Genomic DNA, 14,049 nt, shown 5'->3' with positions numbered 1-14,049 from the left:
CCAATGTCCACGCACATTACAGTTTTATAAAATGGTTTCCTCCGGGCAGCGAAATAGCGTGATAAGATTGAGGAACTCATTTCTTGCTAAGTCTGTTATTCATGGCAAACGTCAGATTGTGGGTAATTCCCATCTACTGAGCAGCTGCAATCCACGCCACAAAGTGCAAAGTACACCTAAGTTTTACAGTTGATCCATCATGACTCATTAAAATTGAGCTGGGCGCCTTAAAGGAACAGGGACCCTGGGCTCTCCCCTGCATCCTTCCTCTACACCTGTCACTCCCTGATAAGTCTCTCCCTGGCTAGCACCCTTCCGGGAGCTGTAATGAATAATTCTGGGTGTCCATCCGCTTCTATCAGGATCCCCTCTCTGCACTGCCAGTGCACGGTGCCTTCTCCTGTCCTGGGGGAGCTTATGATTCTGTGTTCATTTAGTTAGATGTCCAGCTTACATGGAAGTTTGCCATCCCTTAGTTTTGTAAAAAATACAATCCAGATGATATACTGTGTGATGTTTTCTAAAAGAACATCCAGATCTTAGAAAATCAATTTCTTATCTATCACCCATAAAATAGACAGGCTGTTTGAACCTTGCATCTACTTCCTGAGTTTCCTACGACTTCTATACATCAGAGATTTATAAACTGAGAAAATGGGATATGGAATCCATTGCTTATCACCCATTTTACAGCTTTGTTAGGGCCTGGACAGTGGCTAAGCATTCTTGTTGGGGCTGGATGAGTTCTTTGGGGCCTGAGAGGGAAGGGTGCTCTTTTGGGGCATCCATATATAACATTTAAGTGTACCCTAAAACCTATTACAATTACCATTGACAAGTTACAGTGTATCTTAAATCAGTGTCTCTTTTCCTGACTAGGGACTGCCTAGGTAACTCTTGGTGATTACCTTTGGATTTCCTAAACTGCATAACCCCTATACTTATTCTAGGTCCCTTTAATACTTTAATCATCCCATATATTTGGGGCATCTGATCACCTTTCTATGGAACATAGCCTTGCTCCTGTACCTCTGCCCCAGTATTGTTGCATTGGTACTACTCCTCTTGCTGCATCTTGTCCTGTCCTAAAATCTGTTTCCCATGAGTTCCCTAGTGGCCCTTAGCATCATCATGTCTCTTTCTTGCCAAGGACCTTCAGTAGCTGTCCATTGCCTGCAGGGTGAATTCTAAGCCTCTTAAAATAGTTCACGAGGTTCCTGTCTGCTTCTTCAGCTCATGGCTCACCACTCCCCATTTTCCATGTTATACTCTTAGAATCCCAACTCTTTGAGCTTTCTGCACAATGACTACAGAAAGAGCTGCATGGCCTTGTTAATGTTTACTTTGCCTGGTAAGCTCATCACACTTTCCTGGTTCAATGCTCACCCTCCCATGTTTGCTGAAGATCTTCTGTTCCTCTAAGCTCTCACCCACCCTCGGAATATGACTGTGGCCTCATGATTGTGCTCACATAGTGAATGAATGAGTGATCATTACTACAGGTCTTCTGATAGAGCACATAATTTGAATCAGTCAGCAGAGGATCAGTAACAATTCAGCTGTTTGTGCCCTGTTGTTTCATCAACTGTATAAACAATCATCTTCAAAAGTTCCTCTGGTCAGTACATACAGTTAAAATGCAATGATTTTTTAATACTGTATTTGGAATGCACTCACCATTGTTATAGTTGTTCACCTAACTTCTGAATTTTCTTTGCTAAGTCCTTGCTTTATTGCACCATTAACTTACCTAATTTTATCTTAACATTATTTTACTGAGCTCAACTCTTCTCCCACACTCCAATATCCTTCAAAGTGCCATTAATAGTCAGCAAGATCCTGCCTGTGATGAAAAGAAGTATGGAAGACTCCTGTGGTATTCAGTTATCCTGTGTTACACATGGCTGATAGGTTGGCCGGCTTTCTCTCAATAGAGTCAAATAATACCATATCATAATGGTACATATTTCAGGCTTTGTGGGCCATCTGGTTTCTCCCACAGGACTCAACTCTGCAGTTGTTGCAGGAAAGCAGCCACAGACAATCCAACTAATTAGTGTGGCTATATTCCAATAAAACTTTATTTACAAAAAAAACAGATGGCCCAGGACTACTGTTTGCCAATTCCCTGGGTCATTTGTTTGCCAATCCCCTGAGTTATTTCTGTGGAGGAAGATTCAGTCAGATTTTGTTTGGGTACAGAAACACTTTCCAAATAGCTTGTTCCCAGAGAATAACCTTTCTAATTATACATAATCCTGAGGTAAATACTTTGGAGGATACTTGTACTTTACCTTATTGTGCGGTTTTAACAGAAATAGAAGCTGAGGGAATAAGGTTACATAAAAATTCATTGCTTTAATAACAACTCTCACAGCTCAGCATATCAGGAGTTGCATCCAGCATGAACCAGAAATGTCTGTTTGCTGTCCTGACACTCAGTAATGAGAGCTGGAAAAATGTTTGTGATCTTCACCAGGACTGCAATTTTTAGGAAATATCTCACAGCAATGACTCCAAGGGAGCAAAATCAGTGTGCTCAGTGCTACTTAGAACAGAAATATTTACAAACACTAAAATTCTAAAGTAACCCAGTTGGGAAATGGAATGATATAGCATACAGGCATTCTAGAGAAATTTTTCTTTTTTCAATATTGAAATGGAAATTTTCTTTTTAAATATGTTTTTTATTGTTGATAGTATTACAGATATCTCCCATTTCCACCCCCACCCCCCCCCCTTACCCCTTTCTCCCAGCCCCTACCCATCCCCCAGGTCTTCACTACCCTATTGCCCTTGTCCTTGGGCTATGCATATAAGTATACAAGTTCTTTGGTTTTTCTCTTCTCAGTCCCCCAACCCCACATCGAGTATGTCAGTCTGTTCCACGCCTCCATGCTTCAGGTCTTATTTTGTTGGTCAATTCATTTTGTTCATTAGATTCCACAAATAAGTGAGATCCTGTGATATTTGTCTTCCTTGGATTGTTCCAGGTCCATTCATTTTGTCTCAAAGGATAAGAGAGTCCTCTTTTTTACAACTGCATAGTATTCCATAGTGTAAACGTCCCACACTTTCTTATCCATTCATCTACTGATGGGTACTTGGGCTGTTTCCAAATCTTAGCTATTGTAAATAACACTGCTATGAACATAGGGGTACATATTCTGTAGAAATGTTTTATGTGGTGATTGTGCAGGGTGTATTGATTCTTGGAAATGGGCACATGAAAAATGACAGAGAAAAGCCAAATGGAAAAAGAATGTTTACGTGATCTCAAACATGTAAAAATTAATATACATGAATTCTGTTGTTCAATAATCAGTATTTATTGAATAAGAACCTACTATGAGCAAGTCTCTGTTGTAAACACTGAGCAGACAGCAATGAATAAGACCAAAATTTCTGCCGTCATGGAGCCATAATTCTTATGGGAGAGAGATACGTTGAGGATCAAAGGGATATTAATTATTCATATATTTGGAAATGTAATATCATGAGATTTCTCCCCTATAAAACGCCTTATATTTTTAAAATCCTTTTTTCCTTTCTTTGGAATGTATTGTTTTCTTAGGAATAAAAATTTCTCTGATCACTTCATTCAACCAGCATTTTCTAAGTTCTTACTATGTGCCTGGTCCTCTTCTGGGCCTGTGTGAACAAAACATACAGGCTTGCCCATTCTCAGGGATCTATATAGTCTAGTAGGGGAGACAGAATATAGGACAATATTATACAAATATATATTCTTATAATATATGGGTATGTATTATAATATATAAGAATATATAATTATATATTATAAGAATGTAAGTAAAATGTATACAAGTTTCGATGGTGACTAAGGGACAGAAGCAAGGAGGAAAGCAGGATATGGATGTTTGAGACGGCAAATTTCTAGATTAGATAGTCAAGAAGGACTTCCTGAAAGGATGACTTTTGAGTAAATTATTTTTTTAAATGAGCATGCTAACATTGTGATGGTGCCGGGGGGGGGGGGGGGGGCGGGCAGGAAAAGTGTTCTGGCTGAGGGATCAGCAAGTACAACGGCCCTGAGGTGAGAGTGTGCCTAGAGTGTTGCGGTCAGTGACTGGGGTGTAGTGAGTGAAGGAGAGAGAGGTAGGAAATGAGACTGAAGGTGTAATAGCAGACCAGATCACATCTGGCCTTGGCAGTCATTGGAAGGATATTGGCATTTTTCCTAATAATTAGAGGTCTTTGAACAAAAGAGAAAGATGATCAAGAGTGCATTAAAGTACCTCCTGCTGTTGAGAATAGACAGCAGACACAGGGAGGCTTTAAAGAGACCATTGTAATAATCCAGATGAGAGACGATAGCTTGGACCAATGGAGTAGGTGAGATAAGCGTCTTCAGCGGTGGGCAGCACAGAGTAAAGGATGGAGGTGTGGCAGGATACAGTGTTCCCCCTGGCACAGCCCACCTGCCACAAAGAGGCAGAAACTCAGGAGCAGAGGCCCTTCCTGAACCATTGCTCTATCCCCAGTGAGAAGCACAGTGTCAGGCACATTCTAGGTGGTTAAATGTTGCAAAACAAAAAAGGAATGTAAAACCAAATGTCTATTTCATGGCTGCCTTCTGCTGTAGAACACTCTCCTCACCACTTTTGGCCAGAGCCATTTCCTTTCTTTGGTTATTTATTTATGAATTAGCACCTTTAATGTTTATTTGTGTCCTAAGAAGCCTTCCGTTTTCAATGACCTACATTAAATGACAGATGAGTAAAGATTCCATTAAACCATTTCTTTCCATCTCATACCTTCATAACCTGGAAGTACCATTATTATTTTTCACCATTAAAAAGCCTAAGACTGATTGTAACTGAATGTATTTTTTTTTTTTAGGGAACAACTTAATTCTTTATTGAAGAACTATAACATTTTTTATGCAAATCAGGAAAATCTGCATATTTCATATGGACAGGTAAGTCCATGAAAAAATGAAATACAGTTGATTCACAGGAAAAAAAATCCATAAAGGTCCAGAGGAGTTGTGATGAGTTGGAGTTCATAAGCCAGTAGCACAAATGGTCTGAGAAACAGGTTCATCTTTAAGTTGATCATAATTTTTTTAAGTATATCACAAAAATCCCAGTCCTGGGACATCAGTAACTTACTCAGCATTTTGGGGGAAAAGGAAAGCATTTAAAATAACTTTAATGACATATTTGCTTTCAGCAATTCTACTAGAAATCTATCCTAATACATTCTTACAAATGCACCAGGATGTATACAGAAAGCTGTTCACAGTGATATCATTCATAATGGAAAAAATTTGAAGGTATCTTAAGTCTCTATCAATGGAGAGTTATTCAATAAATCATAACTATATGGCATATCTGTAACATAGTCTGATTTGGTTGTTAAAATGCATGAACATTAAAGTACATGTAAACCGGGTAATAATAATACATTTTCAAATGTTAAAGAAACAATTCAGGAAAGTCCTGAAGCTAGAAAACATTTTCAGGGGTGCAACTTAAAGGCTACTGTACACACTGACTTTAAATCTCCTTCCTTCCTCCCTCCCTCCCTCTCTCCCTCCCTCCCTCTTTCTTTCTTCCTTCCTTCCTTCCTTCCTTCCTTCCTTCCTTCCTTCCTTCCTTCCTTCCTTCCTTCCTTTCTTTCTTTCTTTCTTTCTTTCTTTCTTCTTTCTTTCCTTCTTTCTTTCTTTCTTTCTTTCTTTCTTTCTTTCTTTCTTTCTTTCTTTCTTTCTTTCTTTCTTCTTTCTTTCCCCCTTCTCCTTCCTTCCTTTCAGTTGAATGCCTCATTCTCCACAGTCTTGTATTCTAATGCTGCTCACTTCCCATTTTTATAATATCTTCCTGGTCCCAGGGAATATTATAATTTTCTAATATTCTGGTTGAAATATTCAAATATGGTGGTCGAACACTGACTTTAGGTCACCATGATTTGGCTTAAATCTGCATTTGGGACAGAGGATATTTACAAAGCACTCTGATGTTTACTAGTCAGCTTAAATAATTTACTTCAATTGGATATTTCAATTAACTTCTCAAATGTAATGATATACAGAAAAACAAAAGATCCTTTTAAAAAGAAATGGACCAAATTTAAAATAATTTCAATGACTGAGAGATCTCTTGTTGGGGTCCAGCCCCAGCAGGTCCAGGGGTTCCCAAAGGTGTGGATGGAGTCGGCGAAGAAGGAAGGACATAGAGACAGCATTCAGTTGATCACCATAGCCAGGTTCTCAAGCCAGGTTCTCAAGCCAGGTTCTGTCTTTATTCTCCTGTTACATCTGTATTTATACCAGTTGATTTTAATCCTATCCATTCTATTCCAAAGGTAGGGCGTTTGTTATCTCTATTCCAAGGTCACTACTCTATTGTTCTGTTAGGCTACAAGGAAATAACTGAAGGAGATTATCCTAAGTAAAGATTATGTAGTTTAAGCGTGATTGTTTGTAGTTAAAGTGATTAACTACCCGCCTGGCACTTAATTAAGGGGTTTTACTGATTCCCTTCCTTAGTCTGTTAATCCCTAACTCCAGGGAAAAAATCCCCCACCCGGGGAAACAACCTTTCCAGGAGAGGTGACCTTGGTTAAAACACATAGTGCTAAGAAGGGGAGCAAACATATTAAGAACAGTATGCTGTATACCCCAGGTCCCTTGAAACATATGCTGTGCAGATGTTTCTTTCCTGCAGCGACTGTATCAAGCAGCAAGGATGGACCAGCTTCAGGCAATCTCTAATATCTATAATTATAAAAATATATCTGAGATCTCTAATATCTTCTATAATTATAAAAATATAAAATTTAGGAAAAGGTAAACACTTTAAGAAAATGATGATTTACATTTTAATTCAATAGTTCCCACAGAATTCGTGATGTTTAGAAGTTTGTTTTGTGCTTTCCTCATGCTGCTTAAGTTCTAGTAGGCAGACAAGAAACAGGAGTAAAATGTATGGTATGTCAGATGGTGACAATGGCTGTGGAGAACATCAAAGTGGGGAAGCAGGCTCCAGAATCTAAGTGGGGTGGGGAGGAGAAGTAAAGATATTTACTTATTTAGTGGGGAGGAGAAGAATTTAACCATAGGCTCTGAATGACGTGAGGGAGCAAACTTTGCCAAATCATAGAATTCAGAAAGCATTTTAACATACTGTGCCCTCTGATGGGCATGTCATCATCATTGTGACTTACTTCACTGGTTATAGCTGTTTTCAAAAATAAAAGAGTTTTTCCTTCCTTTGTTCAATATTCCCAACTTAAAAAAATCTTCCAATGCTAAAATAGAATTATTTTGAAGATAAATTGAAAAGCCAAACAATCCCAGTTAGAAATTTATTTATTAAGATGTTTTACATTCTTAATTTCTACATCTTCAGTTGAAACATTTACTGTCTATAAAGAATACAAGAACAATGTTTGAGATGATTGGTTTCTTCCCTAGACTGAAGATGGTAAACTAATTGTTGAAGGAATGTTGGACATTTTCTGGGGAGTAAAACGGCCTATACAGCTGAAAATACAAGATGAGAAGCAAATCCCTTCTTTTACTGTGAAATCACCAGATGTCTTTTCCAAAATGTAAGCTATCATTTATGTTTTTAACTCTTTAAATAATCTTCATGTTTACCTTTATTGTATGCACTCTTACAGAAGGGAGCTCTTCTAAATGCTTACACACAGTCTCACTGAATCCCTTAGCAACTCTATGAAGTAGGTGTTCAGAAACCAGAGCTCTGAGTTCAGTAATTATGCAAGATCTCTAATCACTATGTTAACAGTTTGGAATTACTATCCAAAACATATAGCGGAACTGGACTGAACCTCACGTCTGCAGGCTGGAGAGCCCGTGCTCTTGATCTCTCTGCTGTATTGCTTCTCTCCTTGAAGGCTGCATGCCTTCATTGGAAAAAAATAAAATGTATAGACATGTATAGGCAAGATTTCATTAGCCCTGGCCTGCTCTCTCTATGTCTCTCTCTCTCTCTCTCACATACACACACACACAAAGATACAAATTTAAATTTCTCTTGAAACAAAGGGCTCTTTGTGCTTTCTGGAAAGGAGATTTAATTATGCTCCACCCGATTGTCCTGATCCTGTTCAACAAGGCACAGCAAGTGTATTTGAAGCTCAGTAAATACACAAAACAGTTCTCTGGGTGGGTTTATGCAATCATACCTTGAATAAAATAAGTTGGGCTGGTTTTTTCATTCCCTTTCATTATTTTTAGAAAAGCATATAAATATTCTCAAAAGGAATCATATGTATATGTTTTTCTGTATTCTTCCTCCCACTGGCCCTTCCTTCATTCCTTTTTTAATTTTTATTAAAGCATAATTGGTATACAATATTATATTAGTTTTAAATGTACAACATAGTGATTCAACATTTATGCATCTTACTGTGTAAACACCACACTAGTCTAGTAACCATCTGTCACTGTGCAAACTTATAACACTATTATTGGCTGTACTTCCCTTTATCTTTTTCCATTCCTCTACCTTCCTCTCCTCTGACAATCATTAATTTGTTCTTTGTTTCTGAGTCTGTTTTTCTTTTGTTGGTTCATTTGTTTTGTTTTTATAAATTCCACATGTAAGTGAAATCATGCAACATTTGCCTTTACCTGTCTGATTTATTTCGCCCAGCATAATACTCTCGAGGTTCATCCATGTTGTCTCAAAATACAGGATTTCATTCCCTTTTTTTATTACTGAGTAATGTTGCAGTGTGTGTGTGTGTGTGTGTGTGTGTGTGTGTGTGTGTCCTTTATTCAATTATCTATTGATGGGTACCTAGTTACTTCCATGTCTTGGCTGCTGTAAATAATGCTGCAGCAAACATAAGTGTGCAAATATCTTTCCAATTAGTGTCTTTGTTTTCTTTAAATAAATACCCAGAAGTGGAATTGCTGGGTTGTATGGTAACCATAAAACTCTTAAAAGAAAACATAGGTGGTACACTATTTGATATAATTCTGAGTAATATCATTTCAGATATAACCCCTAGAACAAGGGAAACAAAAGCAAAAATAAACAAATAGGACTTCACCAAACTAAAATGCTTCTGCACGGTGAAGGAAACCATCAATAAAATTAAAAGACAACTAAAAGAATGGGAGAACATACTTGCAAATAATATATCTGTCAGGAATTGCTATCCAAAACATATAAAAAACTCATCCAACTCAATAACAAAAGAATGAACAATTCAATCAAAACATGGGCAGAGGACATAAAAAGACATTTCTCCAAAGAAAACAGACAAATGGCCAAGAGACATATGAAAAGATATTCAACAGCACTAATCATCAGTGAGGAACTACTTCACACTGTTATCAAAGAGTCAACAAGTGACTTTTAACCAGCAATGGTGAGGATGTGGAGAAAAGGGAGCCCTTGTGCAGCCATTATGGAAACTTCATGGAGAGTCCTCAAAAAAAACTAAAAATAGATCTTCTATCATCCAACCTCCCTTCTTCTTTAATCCTTGAAGTTGCAACTCATCTCCCTTTTGTGTGTGCGTGAAGATACTAAACCTTCACCTCACTCATCTTCCCATCTATAGGTAGATGGGCAGAGTTCTGGCAGAGCAGAGGAGGGGATGGAGAGAGAGCTGCCAGGACCATTTCCCCAATCTGGTCTTTGACCACAATCAAGAAAAAACAGCTTACACCATGAGGGAAGCTCCGCTTTTCCTTTGAAGAAAACACTGAAACCCCACTATGATTTGCACCTTGCCGATCTTTCTCTAACATGATGCTCCAGCAAGTCTGAACATTTTGTAGTCCCTTAACATAGCATACAGTTTCCTACTTCACTAACTCTCTGTGTGGAAGTCTACTTGCTTTTCCACACCTATTTTCAGACTCTTCTACTGATCCTTGTAGATTCAGGCCAGATAACACATTCCCTAGAAAGCCTTTTCTGACACCTCAGTCTGTACTAGATGCACTGACAATTTTCTCTACCATTTCAGAGCATGCCACTGTTTACATTGTTATGCACCTACCTCCCCCTCTTGCTTTGGGTTCTTCAAGCATAAGGAGCATATCTTATTCATCTCTGCTATCCCATTATGCAGCAGTGTGCTTGACACAAAGAAAGGACTCATTATAGTATCAAATGAAGCCCTTGGAAGCCTAGTGGTTAAATTACCCCTGTTGTGAGAACTTCTGTACATATACTACTTCTGACTAGTCTTCCACTCAAGCTAGGGATTGCCAATGGGCAAAGGGTCCAGGACTTATGGAAGAGTGGAAGGGAGACCACAAACGTAGGCAGCCTGATGAAGCCCTACATCCCTCACCTTCAGGTACTATGTGACTGATGGGGCTGATGATTCTAAATGAGTAGGAGCAGCATTGAAAAGGCGAAGTTACCCTTGGGCCCTGCATTTAGAAAACTGTACAAGATATGAATTTGGTAAAATTAGCTATCATTCTTCAAATTACCTTAGAACTCATTGCCAAGTTCTCTGAGCAGCCAGCTCTGTTTGATGATTTCATTCATGAAAACTTGATAAGTATGGGACATTATGGGAAGATGTAAGGGGATGCAGTACGGCACTGTATTGTCACATTAAGCCGTCATTTTGAATATCCCAAGATATTTTTTAATGTCTCAACTTAAAGTACAAGGAGCTTGTTCCTTTAAATCCTGAATTTTGGGATAAGTTTTAAGAGTCCAGGTAGAGAAGGCAATAATGATGCCTCTCCACTTACTGTGGCAGGTTATGAATGACTGTCCTCAGGATGCATTTTCATGGACTCCATTTTCACCTTTCAGTGTTTATCAGAGCATTCCTGTGAATCAAACAGGAATTATCTCTTTAATTTAAGATTGAGAAAGAATGCCCTAGAAAACTGCTTGATTTTTACGACAGTAATGAGAGCTATGGGAGAATGTCTGAGTGCACACTTGCAATGTAGCAGATATTTCTGGTGGGTGAGAATTGTCAGAAAAAACCCCCACTCCTCTCTTTTGCCCACACAGAGCAGGAATAGAATCAGTTGCAATTAATTAGCCAAGAATCCCTCTTGGGAACCAGCTGAACACTCAGCAGGAAGGTGCAGCATAATTCGGAAGGTCTGTCCCCTGGCCTGGGGTTCCCTAGTGGGCTCCAGAGCCACCTAAGGTTCTCCTCTTTGTTTCACTCCAATCCTAGACACACTCATTCATTTAAATACTGAGCTCAAATGAAATTGTGAAATGAAATGGACTGTTTCCTCACTCTGTGGAACTGCTCTCATGTTCCCTTCGCCATACTGGGTCTCTCTGGGCAGAGCTTACACCTCTGCAGTCACAGGATCACAGATTTGGTAGCTCCAGTGGATGGATGTGGAGTGAAAAAAAGCAGAAGTTGTGTTCTCAGCTGCAGGAAGCACTGCCATCTTGCCTTTCAGTTCACCCTTTGAGAGAATCACCAGTTTGTTATGCTAGTTTGTTTTAATTACATTAGAAATGAGTCACACTGAGTCAGCTTAATGGGAGTGGTAGAAGCTTAAAATAAATCAGTTTGTTTGAGCTGTGACCACTTGTAATCCTTTATGGAATGAATTCTATAGACAGAACTTTGATCTCATATCTGGTCCAAGTATTTTCTTTTGGAAATTAAAAAAAAAGACGGCCTTATTATGCTTGTTTGTATCAGTTTTTCTTTCTGCTTTTCATATCTTTCCAAAGTCAGATATGACTTGGCACATTTTGGACAAGTCATAGTGGAATGAAATAAAGAGCAGAAACTGGACAGGTGTACATTTCAATAATATCAATAGTGGGGGGCGGCGTTTCTTACAATTTGGCTACAAAAGTGACATCTATTTGCCTATCAAATTTCCACCTCCTTTTTCTTTTGCAACTTACTAGAAAACCTACCCACAGTTTAAATTTGCTAATAGTATACATCCTGAAGCTTGGTCAGAGCAATGCAAACAGTCTCCTGCTTGGGCAAATTAAACTATTTGATATTACATAAAGTTGTAGTCAGTTTTCTTTGGAAAACTCTGGGTAACTGCCTCCAACTTGGTCATGTGCACAGTTGTATATGTTGATACTTCAAATTATACAAACCAGAGCTAAAATTGGCGTAGTCTCCTAAGATGGTAGGAAGGAACACTGCTTATATTGAGCCATGTTTGTCTCCCTGTAATAGTGTGACACCACTAAGCTATAAGAAACTGAGAATCGCGTCAAGTCTGCCAGGGTTCCCAAGAACGTATAGTACACTACTGGCCTTGCATTCTTGCGCTTTTCATCTCCCCCATATGAAATAGCATCAGGTTGCTTTGCCTTTTTAGTTTTTGTTTTTCATCGGTAGTCTGTTTTTTTCCAATTGCTACCCCTTGTTATGATAATTATATCTTTCTCCTTTGTCTATAAATCTTCTATTGTGCAAAATGAATAATTGTATCTATCATAAGAATAGATTCTGAGTCAGGACCTGAATACTTCTCCTTTGAGTTAAAGTTATTACTTATGGTTTTTGGACATTACACCATTTGTTTTGACTGACTATATGTTAGATAGAGTTCAATGGGAAATTTGTCAACAAATATACCAGGATCCCCTTATTTCCTTCCTAGGCTATTGTGAGGCTGAAATGATATAAAAATTGTAAAAAGACTTCAAAATAATTCAAAGATCAAGGAAAAAAGAATCACATTTATTCATATTCACTAACACTAGTATGCTTTTTAAAATTTTTATTGAATTTAATGGAGTGATATTAGTTAATAAAATCATACAGGTTTCAGGTTTACACTACTAAACCTGTATATTGTACATCTGTATATTGTATTGTGTGTTTACCACCTAAAGTCCGATCTCCTCTGTCACCATTTATCCGCCTTTGCCTTCTTACTACCTCCCCTCATTCCCCTTTCCCTCTGCTAATCACCATACTGTTTTCTGTATCTATGAGTCTGTTTCTATTGTTTGTTTCTTTATTTTGTTCATGAGATCCATATATAAGTAAAATCATATGGTATTTGTCTTCTCCAACTGGCTTATTTCACTTAGCATAACACTCTCCATGTCCATCCATGTTGTCGCAAAAGGTAAAATTTTCTTCTTTTTTACAGCCAAGTAGTATTCCAGTGTGTAAATGTACCACAGCTTTTTTATCCACTCATTTACTGATGGGCACTTGGGCCGTTTCCAAATCCTGGCTATTGTAAATAACACTGCAATCAACATAGGGGCACATATATTCTTTCAAATCAGTGTTTTGGGTTTCTTCGGATATATTCCTAGAAGTGGAATCAATCACTGGGTCATAAAGCAGTTCTTTTTTTTTTTTTTTTTTTTTGAAACTCCATACTGTTTTCCATAGTGGCTGCACCAATCTGTATTCTCACCAACAATGCATGAGGGTTCCCTTTTCTCTGCATCCTCGCTAGTACTTGCTGTTTGTTGATTTATTGGTGATAGCCATTCTGGCAGGTGAGAGATGATATCTCATTGTGGTCTTGATTTGCATTTCTTTGATAATTAGTGACATTGAGAATCTTGTCATATGTCTGTTGGCCATCTGTATATACTCTTTGGAGAAGAATCTATTCAGCTCCTTTGCCCATTTTTTAATTGGATTGCTTGTTTTTTGGTGTTGAGTTTTATAAATTCCTTATAAATTTTGGATATTAACCCCTTTTCAGATGTATCATTGGTGAATATGTTCTCCCATTCAATGGGTTGTCTTCATTTTGTTGAGGGTTTCCTTTCTGTACAAAATCTTTTTAGTTTGATGCATTCCCATTTGTTTATTTTTTTTCTTTGCCTGAGGAGACATATCAGAAAAAATATTGCTAAGAGAGATGTCAGAGATTTGACTGCCTATGTTTGCTTCTAGTACTTTAATGGTTACAAATGTTGCATTTAAGTCTTTAAACCAGTTTGAGTTAATTCTTGTATATGGTGTAAGAAGGTGGTCTAGTTTTAAATTCTGAGTGTATATGTTCAATTTTTCTAACACCATTTATTGAATAGTCTGTCTTTATCCCATTGTATGTTCTCGCCTTCTTTGCCAAATAATAATTGCTCATAAAGGTGTGGG

The 14,049-nt window shown here is 38.1% G+C and overlaps 1 protein-coding gene across 2 annotated transcripts in view; it reads left to right on the top strand.

Annotated features, from left to right (window-relative positions):
- RASSF6 (Ras association domain family member 6) overlaps nucleotides 1-14,049 on the top strand; it is a 55,850-nt gene that overhangs the window by 24,811 nt on the left and 16,990 nt on the right. For both annotated transcript variants that reach the window (XM_036336129.1, XM_036336138.1), the window contains exons 3-4: nucleotides 4,864-4,942; nucleotides 7,439-7,575. In XM_036336129.1, coding sequence (XP_036192022.1) covers nucleotides 4,864-4,942; nucleotides 7,439-7,575 — 216 coding nt within the window. The remainder of the gene's footprint in view (nucleotides 1-4,863; nucleotides 4,943-7,438; nucleotides 7,576-14,049) is intronic.

The sequence above is a fragment of the Myotis myotis genome, unplaced genomic scaffold, assembly GCF_014108235.1.
Source record: "Myotis myotis isolate mMyoMyo1 unplaced genomic scaffold, mMyoMyo1.p scaffold_m19_p_1, whole genome shotgun sequence".
In the NCBI taxonomy this organism is placed as follows: domain Eukaryota; kingdom Metazoa; phylum Chordata; class Mammalia; order Chiroptera; family Vespertilionidae; genus Myotis; species Myotis myotis.
This window is presented reverse-complemented; position numbering and strand designations above follow the sequence as displayed.